Raw genomic sequence first — 15,768 nt, 5'->3', positions numbered from 1 at the left:
TTATTTTACTTTATTAAAACCTATATTCTTCTTTTTTAGAGGTTCTCTTTCTTATGTACTCCGACTGAAGACCTGAACTCGAACAGATCAGAAAAGAAAGGACTTGAAATGCTCCAGTTGACCTCAGCTGATGTTGTAGTATCGTAATGAGCAAACTAGAGCTGCTTTCAGTCCCTGGTTGCTCAAGAATAGTGGTTGCGATCAGTAAAATGTCAGTTTGCATACGTGTAAAAGGCCTACAAAAGATCAACTATTTAAAAAAAAAAGTGCTTTCCTGTCATTTAAATAAATCCAATAATCATTTTGAGGGTTTGAATTCATACACAAATATTGTAAAGATCAAATGTCTACTTACTGTAAAGGGAACATCTGCTTTTAGACACATATCATGATTTTGAAGAAACAACATTCAAAAATCTTTGTAGTCTGTACAAAAAATATGAGAAATTGTCTAAATAGCCAATGTGAAATTTAACAAACACAGCCTCAAACCTATTCAGAAAATTGCTGTTCCTGAAACCAATTATTACTTTCCTAATGATTTAATTTGTTCATTTTGCCTCAATTAATTAGGTTTTTAAGGGACAAATGCACATTAAAACTTCCCAGAATATGAGGTAACCGGTAAATACTGAATGTCTTCAAAATTCGTCATGTATTAGTGTTTTGTTGATCAATGATTTGTCTTTTAGTTGTCAGCTCTTTCATCAAGCGAACCTTATAACCTGTCTTTCATAAATCAACAGCCATGCCTGCATTCACACATATTTTAAACTGTTACTTGTGTAAAGAAAGAAAAAAAGTTGAGAAAATTAGTGTTCTGTTTTATCCAGGTTATAAAACTTCTAGAGTAAATTAACCATGCTAAACACTTGCCAAATAAGCCATACAGTTTGAACACTTAAGTCACTTTTAGGTCACTGTGAATGCTGAAATTGAATTCCAAATTGTGGATATCACTACATAGAGCAGTAATATGAAAGAGGAACAGTTGTCTAGCCCTTATTGTCCGATTCAAACTTTGGACATGTACCTTAAGTTTAACTTGAGCGATTCTGACATGAAGACAACAGAACTGTAGCCATATTAATGTGCATGTAATGCCCACACAGGAAGGAAACGATTCAGCACTTACAAGTTAGTGTTTGGTGTCGGAGGAAACAAACAACCTTGAGTTGGATGTGACACTGAGAAAGCCTGTTCGCTGTAGCAGTGAGAGACACAAAGAGTATCTTTTTAACAAAGCTATTTTGAGTATATTTAACTGAAGACTCAACTTTAAATAGTTTTTATACAGAAGGTGCAGGTAATATTCATATCATTTTGTATACTCGTCTTTTGTATCATTGTCATAAAAATCTGTGGCAATAGTCCTTTGTGTAACATGTAAATGCTATGATATGCCATTACTTACATTTAAGGATCAAAAACTATTTTGATGTTTTTTTTAAATGTCTGTTTTCACAAGATTTAAGAACATTCTGTGTTTGTTTGAATCATAAGACTGATGCATACTGTAATGTGTTTATTTTTGTTTTAATCGTAATAAACAATGTGCCATACTTTAAATGATTTCAGAGTAAACTGTTAATAACGTGATATTGATTAGCTTAGATTTCCTGGCAGCTCATCATTATTGATTTATTTGATTGTTTTCCGAAAAAAATTGTTGGTAAAACTGATTTGAATCTTGAATGGCAAAAAGAATCAGAACATCTATTGGACAAATTAATATTAAAGTAATTGAAATAAATCTCTTAGTCATTTAAAACATCCAGTGATGACCAATTACCAGTTTGTGATGTGATGATCAAATGTGTAACTTTTTTAAGATGGTGAAAACTATGATACAGAAAATATGTGGGAATACAATTTTTAAATGAGATATTAATATTTAATAGAATACAATTAAATTAAATTGGATCCTCATAAATTATTTGTTTTACAAACGCTAAACAGAAGCAGATCCTTCTCTGGGTCATGCTATGTTAAGATAAAGGAGTGAATATGCACAGACTGTCCTTGACTGCACCAACAACAAGGATCATATCAAAGGATTTATACAGGTGCAATACCTCATAACAACTACATAAAGGGCCCTCTAAGGCTTTTGGGGGGTTTTCATTACCTTTGGTGTGTTGTACAGGTTTTTGTGCATGTAAGTGGCCTGAAATTACTAAGTTCCCTCCAAAGGGGTTTCTCTGCAACACACTGTTGCAGTCCCCCCTTGGTTCTTAAGTTTCAGCTCATAGTTTATCCATACAGCTCACAACTTTATGTTGTTCTGGTTTAATTTGACCGCACCAGTACCAAAGAATGTTCTACAATGGTGGATGTGATGGTGCATTCAGCAGGTAACGACCATATTTGTTGAGTTAAAACAGAATGTATGGATTGGCTTCTCAATTGAAGAATGACATGTTTCATTAATGCAACTCTTGGATTTATTATATGCTTTTAAAGTGCAAAAAAATAAAAAATATATATATAAAGAAGACATGAACAAAGGTACCATACGTAGTTTTTGTCTGAAAATATTTCATTGCATAAATGCCGGTTTAACACATTGATCAAATCTTGCTTTAGAGGGAGAAGATCTTTTGAATACATGTAAACACTTTGTAGAACAGTTTTTAATAAAACCAATCTCAATCGGCAGTGCGGCAGTTAATCAGCTGCATTTTGTTTATGTCAAACTTTTCCAAATATTCCTATAATTGGCATTGGCAAGTTATCAAAAATGATGAATACAGCTTTAAGAGCCCCAGGATATTTTTTGTAGATGACAATGAGGGATAAATATTCTGTATAATCTCAAATGCAATTAATAATTGCTAGAAAAGGTACGTCATGCTCATTTCCACTATACAAAATGTTTGAATGTGTAGAGCCAGCAGTACTTCGAAACATATAGCATAAGCTGTTTAAAAACCTTTCTAACAAGCAACAACAATATACAGTATATCAACACGCACACAGTTGCACATACATACACGCTGTTGATTTTTTTTCTTTTTACACAAAATATTTAAGACAGCTAAGGTTTTCGTTGTGAACCAACTAATGTTTATAAAACATTTCAAGATTATCGTCAAGAATTTATCCAGATATTTCATGAAAAGATAACAGTGTTGGTTTTTACAGTCACCAAAGTGCAACACTGTCCACTATCAACCATCATTCACACACTTTGAAAAAAAAAACATGAAATAGATGCAGTGAAATAGAGACACCATTTCCTGGGTTTAGCCAAAAACATTCACACAGCATTGCGTAGTTGATCAAATTACCAGAATTGTAAGAATCATGAAATGTTTGAAAGATTTACGCTTTTAAAGCTTAATTGCGGTTGCTGTGTCTCTCTCCCACTTAAAGGGTCAAATACTATTACATCTGCCCTGTCAACTAAGTGTGGATGGGGGTGTTGTTATGATCAACTGAATTATAATATAAGTTAGTTGATCAACTGACAACTACCTTATATTATATTATGAGGATGTATGACAGCCAGCTGTTGAATGAAAATGTATATGTGTTGAAGATTGTGCCATGCTTGTTTATGCAATTAGCTGATAGATTAACACACAAGTGCGACAGGAGAAGAATGTCATCAATCAGTCAAATAAAGTTTTTGCAGCTGCCACTGTTTTAACATGTAATCATTCCATAAAAAATGAAGTTATAGATCATCGCAGTTTTGAAACAATACCAGCCTGGCTTCTCATTAAGAACAGTTTGCACTGTGACGGATAAATGGACAATAACAAAATAAATTTAACAAATAATGACCTATCATGCATGTATTCATGAATAAATTACTTTAGTGCATGACCGCAGTCTTATCCATCATAAAACAATGCCTCGTACTTGACCAAAACAAGGTGCTAAATTTGAATTGTAATTCTGGAAATAATCTCTCCCAGTTTAGGTTCCTTGTATAGGCTTTAAAAAATAAGTACTGATTTGGCTTCATAGGTAGTAGCTCAATGTTACAGAATTATATTAGGTCAGCTTTTACAAGCAACACCAAATAAAAAGCTTTTATTTTTGTTATTTAATATTTGTAGTTTGTGCTTGTTTCAGATTTTACTCTCTGCATCTGCTGATTGGAAACTTGAGGATTCAATCATGATTTCTGGCATTATTGCATATTCATGTTTGGAGGGTAATCTTTTTTAGTCCTGGATTTGTAATATTATAGAACAAATTTCCCAACATTAAATGAATGCAGGCTTGTCTACACCAAGCTAATAGGACCTATTACACCTTTTATACAGAGTACATGTGCACATTTAAAGACTATGGCGAAGGTTTGAAGTCTTAATGACGATAAAATGGTTTTCATCTGTGTTTTTGAAGAAATAAGCTATCTTTTTTTTATAATAAAAGGTGGGGGCTAGAAGTGTTCACCAATTACTAATTGATTCTGCAGTACTAATTTGTCCTGGCAGTCACACAGTCCATGTGACAGGGGAAATGCTGTTTGGCTTGCAAACGTCCCTGCTTAAAGTCTTTTTTATATGCAGGAATGGTAACGTTGGATTTTGGGATAAAGTTGTTTGGATTAGAGGCTTTTTTACAACTTCGTTCTTGCCCCTGCTCCCTGGGCTTGGAAAGCAAAGGAAGCCATGTCTTTTTTTCTCCCTTTCAAATGTCACTTTTGCGATGGACCATCCTGACTCCTACGCCGTCGCTTGATGCCCACTTCACCGTTCACGCTGTTCCTCATGCAGTCATCCCGCCTCCTTTTCGTTTTTCTAACCTGCTGAGGGAAGATGAAGCACAAAAAGGTCAAAGGGGAGATATTGCCTTGCTTGTTTGATCTTTTTTTGTGTGTAAATAAGCAGTCATAAATATATTGTTAAGAGTGACTAATAAAACTGATGAATTCGGGAATTTCAAATATAATGGTTTTCTGCAGTCTACGACTAAATTGTCCCCCATAAGGCCTAAAACCCTGAAGCCAAGGGACATTACTGACGTCACCTAGTAAGTCTTTCAGTGCACAAAGCTGCAAAGTCTGCAAATTATGTAAATAAGAATGTGAAAGGCAATTGTCAAAAAATAAATGTTCTTGTTTTTGCCAAAACAGTATAATTAAGCAAAATTAAAAGATTTTCTTTGTGGAGTTGTTTTCAGGAATAAACTCGCAAGTGTTATATAGCTTGCATACTCAAATTTCATGTGCTGTTTGTTATGAACCATCTGTTCATGTAGTGTTTAAAAGCATAACAATGATGTCCTGTTGTACATGTAATATACCAAGCTGAACAAACATGTGACAATTCTCCTTTTACCATTTTTTAATGCTTTTATGCTTTTTGTTTAATGTCACAGTGTCTGCAGAAATGAGAACTTAAAATGTGCCTTTAAAGGTCTCTAATGGTCTAATAGTCAATCACCTGACGGTTTAACAGCCCTAAGCACTTGTGTACTTTGTGGGATCGAACATCAAAGTCTGTAAGTGTGGACATTGAGAAAAGGCTTGCATGTCCAATCTGCATTTCGTGACATTATGGTTCCCTAATTAACAAATAAAATTCAGTTAAGTGCTTTATTAATCTTGGTCTTAACTGAGAATTGAGAAGAGCAACTGGATCTATATAAATAGATGAGAAAATCAGTAAATTCATGAATGAACACTAGAGGTCAGTATAATACTGAATAAAGCACCATAGTGTAATACAAAGGGACGATACAACAGGCTGTTTCATTGTCAAAAGGTGATTAAAGCCGTTCAGAAAGTAATAAATCAGTTATTTAATTGTAATATATTTAATGGAGGGGTCACCTTTTTCAGATTTTGGTTTGAAGTGGGGGGATGAACCTCCATTAATTGTATTGATATTCCCCATGATACCCAAAATGGCTGACAATTATTAAAAAGAGTTAATTTTCCAAATATATTTCCCAGGGCTAAATTACAGATAAAATGTTTCTCATAGTTCACCCTGTAATGGTTTACTAACAAAAAAGAATAACATCTGCTTTCTAACAAATGTTTATTGTCCTTCCACTATTCTTATCTAAGCATTATCATCTGTTTACACTTGGTATACATTTTAATTGAAATGTCTTCTTATAATGTAAGATTATTGTTCATATTCAAAACACTTGAAGTCACACACACACACACACACACACACACACACACACACACACGACATTTGGCGAGAAATGTTTACCTTGGCGTCACGTTCTGCAAATTTCTGGAACATGTTGGCGTAGATTTTCTTGTCCTGTTCATGATGTTCTTTAATTTTGCTTTGGCAGATGGAAATCTGAGCACGAGCTGCTCGATTTGAAGGGTTGACTTGCAACACGTGCTGGAAATCTTCCATGGCCAGACTGAACTCGTTACGGAGGAGACGTGCTTCCCCACGACGGTACAAAGCCTTCTCATTGTGCTCATCGAGCTCAACCACCTTAAACATACACAGAGTAATACGTTAGAATACAGAAGCTGAATGTATTGAAGTTAAATGGTGTTTATATTTGGATAAATGTCATTAGGATCTACCAGCTCACCTTGTTGCAGTTTTCCACAACTTGTGAGAACTCTTTTGTCCTCAGGAAACACAACGCTAAGTTGAGGTGTGCTGTCAACATGTAGGACTGTATTCTCTTCTGCTGCTCCATCCCAGTCCCACACTCCATCTCTAGCCATAACACGATGCGCTGGTACTGGACGACTGCCTGGTGGTGTAGCCCTGCCTAATACAGAAGGATAACATCATTTTATGAACATGTTAACAATTTTTTAAAAAAGTCAAAAAACAGAATGGAGACTGTACCTTGAAATACTGATTCCCTTTTTGCTTAACTACAGCAGTCAACTCCAGCTTTTCAGGTAAGTCCATTTCCCATGATTCCTTAGCCTTTTGGAAACAGAGAGAAAGAAATAGATTTAAGGAAGTCATCCAAAAATAATGTATAAACTATGAAGAACGAGTTGTACTTTATCAAAGTGTTATTCAATGTGTGTTTCTCTACATAGAAACAAAACAAAACCACAGTAACGCATTAACCAAACCTAATGGAGAACGGGAACTTTATTTTGTGAATGGTTATTTCTTTAGACATACGTATATAGTAGAAAGCAGGACTCACCCTTTGAAAGCTTTTGAGGGTAACTTCGTATATGATGTCTTTGTCTGGTCCAATTTTGAACTCCGCTTTACCTTCGCTTCCAAAGCCGTACCTGTATAAAAAAGAGATAACATGACAGAGGTTGATCTCGTTGAAAGAACAAGAAATAATGTTCAAATCCTCCGCTCTTACAGATATCAAACATTGACAACAACAAACTAAAACCATTTAACATTTAAACTATAGTGTGTTAAATCACTAATTTGAAAAAAAATCTAAATTTTCTTTACATTTGTGTTCTCCATACCCCAATGGCACACACACATAAGGGTGTAATTGATTTGCCCAAAACACACCATTTTATTTTTGTGAATTATATTGGCGATATGAAAATCTGATCTCATGACAGCCATACATGCCAATACATAGCAACCCTCCAGACACATCTGTTATTATTATATTGTAATTCCTTCTTATTTGTGGGTGGTTTATGTGATGTTGATACTTGTTGGCTACTCTAAGTATTAAGTGTGCTCTGAATTCCTTGTACGTCCCCACTCCTTTGTATGGCTTTTGCCTGAGGTTAAAATAGGTGAGGTCGGTGTGGGCGGGGGTTAGGTGAATAATATTATGTATTCTAGGCAGTACAATGTTTTATTTGCTTTTGCAATCACTCCTTATTTCTGTCTAGGATAGAATAGAAAAGAAAAATGTTGAGCAACTGCGCCTGTGTGGCCCGCCATCTCTTTTCATCTTGACTAAAATGAACTTCATTTCTTGGATGCCTGACTTCTCAGTGGGCTGTTAAAGGTCCAAAGCACACCTTTCACTTTTCAGGACTGAAGGATTTTAATCTTTTTTTTAGAACTGACCCTAATAATTATTAGATTAAAAAAGCTTTTTGTATCAGTACAGCATAAAGCTAAAACATTATTACTGCATATGTTTCTGAAACGAAAGCTACATTACTGCATATTAATATATGTTGAACTATTGTAGAATTGTTTCATGATTTCGGAATTCGGTAAAAGACTACAAAACCACATAACCGAGAACAAAAACTAAATTTGAAAAATGTTTTAAATAATTCTGATCCCACAGAAATCAAGGTACAATGAAATGTAATAAAGCATGAAACTTTAGCAGTACCAAGCAATCTCACATAAAGACAAACTACAAAACCATTTGGGAGAGCAAAGCTTTAGATTTTAAAGGTTTTCAGTAACTTACTTTGGTTTTAGGTAAAGCAAACAGCACTCTCCCTTCTGCATCTTGTCCATAGCGCGGTCAACTCCGAGAGGAACGCCTTTATCTTCAGCCTCACCAACAATAAAACTGACGTCCCTGCAGTCAAATAGTCGGCCATCACACTTTCCCTCCAGGTGCACTGTGGATCACAAATAATGACGCAATTTGAACTCAGATGAATGCGTTTCATGTATAGGGCACAATATACATGAGGAAGATAATAATCCTACCTTCAACACTTGCTCCATCGTTGGGATTTGTGTAACCATCTCCTTTGACCTTTATCCTTCTTATGATGCCCATATCGCCTGTGAGAACCTCTCCTTCAAACTTGAGAAGCTCCATCTGTTTTTGTTGAAAAGGTTTACTCAATTGTTGTTCTACAAATAGCTATATGAAACAAATATAAAGTGAGAGCACTGCAGTGAATGGTGTTACAGTAGGTGTGGGAACAGAAAAAACAAGTAGGAGTCATCGCATCAAGTCATGGAAAAAAGGATTTATGACCATTTAATTAAACATACAGGTAAACTGTGTAATCAGACATTTAGGCTATGTATACACTCCATACCTCTATAAGAGAAAAGCTGAGAAAAACACATCCCCTCTCAGACAAATAACCCCCTGACATCCTGCCCCCCATCTTTAATTCCATCCAGGTAGTTTAAGGTTTGAAGCTGTATACAAATACATTATAATAGACCATGAATTAAATGTGAACAAGTGCACATCAATATCTCTATTAATAATGAATCAGTAATCTGAATACTGAGCAATCACATGAAGTTAGTATTAAGCACCTGATTACAAAAACACTTACTAACCTGTAACACGCAATAAAGAGATATATGGGGACAACATGGTTTTTAAATGTTTTATTATTAGGTTGTGCCAATTGGGATTAATGTGTAGAGCAAAGCAGTTGTCTAAATATTTTAAGATTCTTCCCATAACTGAAAACATTTTTCATTGATGATAGAAGACGGAGATGCCTGGATTCTATCCCCACTAAGCTACAAATAGAGTTGCAGCTGAATGTATATAGCTTCTTGACTGAGAGAGATTAAAATAGACAAACCAGTACATTTTATGAGCAGAGAGCTCCATATGAGACTGACACATGCTCAGAAATGATCAGAGTCCCTCGGTATTATGCATTAGTGAATGGCACAAATAGGAGCACTGGGAAGGTTTCAAGGTTTCAAGGTTTTATTGGTCATATGCACAGCATATACAACGTATATGTTGGCAATGAAAATCTTATGTCCCATGCTCCTCCAACAACTCAACATACATGGTGCAAATAAGATAAATAAAATAGTGCAAAAAGAGAGAAGAATATTTACAATAACAACAATAAAGATTTGAGGATGTGAAATACATCCTCAAATCTTTATTGTTGTTATTGTAAATATTTAATAAGGCACACATACCTCAAACACCACTAAGGAACTGGGAGGAATTTTGTCCGGATTTCCAGCAGATCCATAGGCGTACTCTGGTTTACACAGCATCGTACACACTTCGCCTCTCTGCATGGACATCACACCAATATCCCAGGCCTTAAGGACTTGTCCTGTGAGAGGATGAAGTAAATTTATAAATATGAGAGATGTGCTTGTTCAAAATCAGCCTTTGAGATGTTGAGAAGTGTTTGAATTATAATGAAAACATTTATTAAAAAACAATGTTTTACATTTACAATCATATGACTTCACTATCAGCAAGTAAGCATATTTTCCAAAAACTACAGTTTTTCTCATTCGCTTTGGCTCAATTTCCTGAATGACAGGATTTAAAGTTCAAATCTCTATACAATTGGTTTGTTGTTAAAAACAGATATGAATATATCATTTATTTAATCAAAATGCATGTGTTTTTGCAAAAGAGTGACAAAACAGCTTGTCATTTTGAAACAATATCTTAGCAGTGATGTTGTGATGTCCCTTGAAACAGTTGTGACGTGCACAAAAAATAATGTTAGGACTGTTTCAAAAATGGAGGCTAAGCAATTGAGAAGAACTGTAAGTTGGAGACAACACTACGGCCCATCAGGTATAACAGTAATGCATGAAGTCATCTACCTTTGCCTACATTAAAGCTAAAAGGTTCTTTGCGATCTCGGCTGCAGTCAAACTTCTTCCCACTGAGCAGCTTCCCAGTGTAGTGAACGGTAACTCGGTCCCCTATCATCGGCCGCTCTCCATCGAGCCCCTGTCGCTTCACAACCTGCAGACAGAAAGAGGAACTCTCAGAAAATCATGACCATGCCATATGGTGGAACAATGAGTTCTACTTTTTTCTAAGCGTCTACAAAAAGTCAATTTTAAAACAATCTGAATGAATAACTATAAATACCTTCATAACTCCTTTGTCTTTTTTAGGTGTTACATCAGTGCCTTTTGTAGCAAAGACAGTTGTGGCTGGCTGGCCATCCATCTTTAGATCCTGATCAGTGGTCATTTTTGCATGTGGGCATCACACGGTAACACTGTAAACATTATGAACACACAACCCTACGTGTAAGAGAACTGACAGCAAAAAATAACATGTCCTCGTGTCTTGTGTTTTCACTTTGGCAAAAACTTGTAACAGGTAAACGGCACATGAAATTAATCTAATTTTGTGTAACTGCACTGGAAAATCACAGAGAATATATCAATTCAAGATCGCCATCATCCATCCAGTAAACAGTACTTTCACCTCCACATTATATAACATGTAGATATTTAAGGACAAATGATCTAAAGCGATTTACTGTAATGGAGATATATTTACAATTTTATGCAAAAGCCACAGTTACATTGATCCCAGATGTATGAAGAACATTATTTACACTGAAGTTATGAAAACCCCATATTTTTCCCATAAATAAAATGCTAAAGGTAGCAGCCTGTCTGCTGCTTCAGTCATTATTTTGTAACATGAGTTGCTATCACCAAAGAACAGTATGTCCAGGGCTATTAATTAGTAGTCTTTTGTGCTCTTTGTCATACTATAAATGACATCACCATATTTTATGGCATCTGCGGCAGTTGGCAAGCTGAACCTAATTTCGACATGTGGTATGATTCAGTGAGGATTTTGTTTTTCAACATTGGTCTTTGTTCCTGAAAACCCTGTATGCACAGTTGAAGTGTGGGCATGGCTACACTCACACGCTCTTTAAAGAAAAACCTGTGCCATCACGAATACAGTCATGTTATCTCGCTCAGTGTTTGTGATGAGATGGGTTAAAATCTTGATTCAGATCATGATTCTCAGAGGTGAAACACTGATATAATAGCTTATCACAATATGAGGCGACAGGCTTTCCAGATTTATCTGGTGATAGTCATTCTCTCAAATGGTGTCTACTCTTGCCTTTTAAGGCTGAGTTACTGTTAAGTAGCAAAAATAGTGTAAATGCTGATTGCCTTTTAAGATATTTTATCACCATTTTCCACCCAAAATCCTCTACAGTGTACTTTCACCTTCGTATGTAATCCATCAAAAACATCAGTTTTTTGGCAGTGTTAGCATTTCCTAGCAACAAAGAAGCTTTCTTACAAAATTATAATAATCCAACAAATCAGACAAAGAATTCAGATGTCTTTGTTTATTTTCTCTTCAAATTAAAATGTTAGTGTTGTAAGTGTTGTACAAGTTAAATAGATCAGGCTAGACATTTGATGCCAGCTTTGGCATTTGACAGTTTGAATACTTCAATTGTGGTTATACCTTTGATAACCAGCTTGTCAGACAGAAAGGCAGACAGATTGATTGCAAAAAAAAATTAAGCGCTATAGTGTCAATATAATGCTTGAAGTTTTTGTAGCATTGTTCAAAATGAGAACAATTTGGTGCCTTACATGGAGAAATGTGAAACCTAAACTGAAAGGCGTTCCTGCCTGCCTGCCTGCCTGCCTGTCTGCCTGCCTGCCTGTCTGCCTGCCTGCCTGCTGTCTGTGTGTGTGTGTGTGTGTGTGTGTGTGTGTGTGTGTGTGTGTGTGTGTGTGTGTGTGTGTGTGTGTGTGTGTGTGTGTGTGTGTGTGTGTGTGTGTGTGTGTGTGTGTGTGTGTCTGTATATCAACATAGCCATATAACCTCATTGTTTATTTCATTCTCCAGCATTGCAAGACGAGGAAACTATGTCAAAGCAGGTGTAATAGCTGTTGAGATGCTCAGGTTACTCAATTCCTCAAAACATGGCTGCAGGCATTTTAAGTGTACCCCGGCAGAATAACATGACTTTATTTGAAGCCAGCGAAGCCAACTAGTCAGCTGTGGTAAGCATGTTGTCAAACACTGTAGTTGTGTAGATTGTTATCACATGCAACAACTGAGACTTTAACACTTGCTCAAATAGCGTTGGCTTACTGCTGCGGGCTGCTCTGGGAATGTGCCAGGATGTAACTAATGTTATCCCTAATGTTAGGCCAGAGTTGTAAAGTAATGATAACAAATGCCACATCCTTAATGAGAAAATGGATTTCTTTCTCAACACAACAGTGGAGATAATTCAATTTTAAACCTTTTGTTTGCCAATTACTGTATGTTTTTTAAAAAAAGAAGTTTTATTCAAGTATTAATTGGCTCTTCATCGGATACAGAGGTATAAAGCCAAAATGAGTATGAGATGTTTCCAAATATAATAAAGGTTAAACAAGGTTTTAAAGGAGAACTGTAAATGATTAGACTCAAAACATGAAGACAGTAAGTATGAAAGGAAAAATGAATATATTTCAAACTAAATTAATCAATTTTGATAAAGTTCTTTTTTTAAATTAATGGTTGTACTTATACTTGCATGAAGACTTTTATCCTATCCCCACAACCCTAATATAACTGTTAAACGGTATTGTATATTTTCTCTATTCTGCTGAAGCAAACCACATATTTATATCATATTTAAAAATCTAAATAAAATCTTATTTGTAATTCCTACAAAGCCTAAACACAGTCCTGTGAGGGAACAGTTCTGCAGGGTTCTGATCAGACGACAGTCCTGTGGCCACATCAGGTTTTAAAATGGAAAAGAGGAACGGCAGTGCTCATTCCCTACATCAGTTTTCTTGATTTTTTCACCGGTTGTCTTGCCTTCAAGCTTAGGACAGCCCAGATGCTGTTAATGACCATGTGCAAATATTAGAATATGCTGCCAACGTCAGTAGGTTCCTAAAGCTCCCGTTAGTGTGAAAATGAAGCAACAGAGCTTGGCATGAGATGCATACGTAGCAATAGAGTCATTGCATTGAATATTGATTGAGAAATAGATCTGAACTTATTTTCCCCGTTTCAGTACAAGAGCCAAATCCATGCCACTACCACGTCGCTCAACTCACAGAGCAAAACCATCAACATCTGTCTTGCTGATATCTGTTAACTATTCTGTTTCTTCAATCGTGTCACTGTCAAAGATCAAGTGTCGTTTACGGAACTCTTCAACACAAGTACACCTCAAAATGTCTGTCACTCTTCTGCGGTACACCTTGTCCTGTGTCTTTTAAATATTGTGAATTTAATTTAAGATGTACTTCATTTTACGTGTGTTTGTGTGTGTGTGTGTGTGTGTGTGTGCGTGCGTGCGTGTGCGTATGCGTGTTTGTGTGTGTGTGTGTGTGTCTGTGTGTGTGTGTGTGTGTGCGTGCGTGTGTGCGTGCGTGTATGTGTGTTTGTGTGTGTGTGTGCGGTTCTGAACACAATGTTCCTTCTATTCACAGTTCCCTGCTGGCAAAGCCTGATGGTGTTCACCAATCTGAGACCCCCTCACGTACAACCCAGCTTCAATTTGGAATGAAAAAAAAGCTTATTTTAATTATTCAAATTTGCCAATTATATGAACACACAAATTTTCATCTGATAAACTACCATTATTAATACATTCCCATAATTAAAGAGTAAAAAAAATCCAATAACTGTATCCTTTTCCTTTATAAAAGTATGAATTATTAAACCATGAACTGGGAAACCAAATGCAAATATTTACAGCACAGATGAAATGGCATGTAGGCTACATGTACCTCAGCTGAGATACCTTGCGGAGGAATGCAGGAACAGAACACAATGAGGCAAAGACCACATCCACAGACGCACACGGTGTATCTGTACATTCTGTCTCACATCCGCACTCTGCTGCTGATTCATATGTGAACATGTGAGCACACACTGTTCATAACAGAGCCATACACACACATCCTGAGGCACAGCACTGTCTGGCCTGGGAGATTATGTTTTATCCTGACAAAGACATCGCCGGGAGACTTGTGAAGTATGTAAGAAAAGCTGCTTTTAAGGACTTTTTGGGGAAAGGCTGTTACTGTGTTACAAATGTACTTGTAATTGAAAAATACACTTCAAACCTTTGAATTGTGCTGTTCTTCAAAGGCAAAGGTTAAGAACCAGCCACCCATTGGTAAATTATTTTCATCTGTCAGTTTTCTTGGAAATTAAGTTGTTCATATTGATTGAACATGTCTCTGAGACTTTGCCTTAACCTGTGTCCATGTCAGCAGGCAAGATCTGCTTCAAACTCATCACATCTTCTAAATCTAATTATATGATGACACCCGTATTTCGGTTTAGTTATTCAGAGGTTACCATTATGTCCCTGCAATGTACACCTTGGTTTAAACTGAACATGAATCACACAAAAAATGAACAAGAGTTAAAGTTACCTTTTCTCCGAGAAAGTGTTACAACCTGTACTTTATGAAGATACACCTAAGCCTAAAGGGATTCTGGATGTAAACATGGTGTCCTCATCCGCCTCCGTTGGGAACCACAGCCAAGTGGCACACACGCATATACACACGCGCGCGCACACGCGCACACATACACACACACACACACTCACCTATTAACACACATACGCTGTTATCAGCCATTATTTTCCATAGCAAAGTGGGAGCTGTAACCTCATATGCCCCCACACGTGTGACAAACTCAACATCCACCCTAGAGACAACCTAACTGGATGTGTTGAATTTTCTTTTAAACATTGACGATTTTATTTGACTCTTTTTGATGTTTTAAGATGTAAAACAAGTGCAATTTTAACTTAGCTAGGTGTGAACATAAAAAACTAGAAAGCCTGTAAACCTTACGCATAAATAAACTCATCAAAAGAATGTACATCTTTAAGCCTCATAATAAAGGGAATAGAATAAAAGACTCACATTTCCTTGCGCTTCTTCTTTATTGCTTCTCCGCTGAAACGGCCGCTGATATGTGGAAAATTCAGCCGGTAGATTGTTTTCTTTATTTTTCAAACCGCGTCTTTTTCCTCCTAATTCAAGCCCGCCTCTCTCGTCTCATCCAGGGTACTAAATGTTCTGTCCATGTGGCTATTATGTCGCGCTGTTTTTGTCCTGTGGTCCTGAACGTGCCGGTGAAGTAGCCACATGTATCTCAGACTTCAAAATGACACGAGTGAGAGAGAAAGGGGGAGAG

The 15,768-nt window shown here is 36.4% G+C and overlaps 2 protein-coding genes across 7 annotated transcripts in view; one reads left to right on the top strand and one right to left on the bottom strand.

Annotated features, from left to right (window-relative positions):
• LOC134882879 (sodium- and chloride-dependent GABA transporter 2-like) overlaps positions 1–3,210 on the top strand; it is an 18,570-nt gene extending 15,360 nt beyond the window's left edge. For all 3 annotated transcript variants that reach the window (XM_063910885.1, XM_063910886.1, XM_063910887.1), the window contains exon 15: positions 40–3,210. In XM_063910885.1, coding sequence (XP_063766955.1) covers positions 40–147 — 108 coding nt within the window. In that variant the 3' untranslated portion in view covers positions 148–3,210. The remainder of the gene's footprint in view (positions 1–39) is intronic.
• On the bottom strand, positions 2,422–15,768 carry fkbp5 (FKBP prolyl isomerase 5). Of its 4 annotated transcripts, none has more exons than XM_063910889.1 (11): positions 15,495–15,768; positions 10,696–10,828; positions 10,422–10,566; positions 9,771–9,913; positions 8,568–8,682; positions 8,320–8,476; positions 7,111–7,201; positions 6,795–6,878; positions 6,529–6,714; positions 6,186–6,425; positions 2,422–4,765 (listed from the first exon to the last, which is right to left on the bottom strand). In XM_063910889.1, exons 2-11 carry the CDS (start codon positions 10,798–10,800, stop codon positions 4,655–4,657), a joined length of 1,377 nt encoding a protein of 458 aa, XP_063766959.1. In that variant the 5' UTR covers positions 10,801–10,828; positions 15,495–15,768; the 3' UTR covers positions 2,422–4,654. The 4 variants fall into 4 exon arrangements, with proteins under 4 accessions (XP_063766959.1, XP_063766961.1, XP_063766960.1 ...); XM_063910891.1 differs by having other exon boundaries at positions 2,422–4,762; positions 15,495–15,767; XM_063910890.1 differs by lacking the exon at positions 15,495–15,768 and adding an exon at positions 14,994–15,012.

The sequence above is a fragment of the Eleginops maclovinus genome, chromosome 20 (genome assembly GCF_036324505.1).
Source record: "Eleginops maclovinus isolate JMC-PN-2008 ecotype Puerto Natales chromosome 20, JC_Emac_rtc_rv5, whole genome shotgun sequence".
NCBI classification, from domain to species: Eukaryota; Metazoa; Chordata; class Actinopteri; order Perciformes; family Eleginopidae; genus Eleginops; species Eleginops maclovinus.
Note: the sequence above shows the minus strand (reverse complement) of the source record. Positions and strands in the feature narration are given on the sequence as shown.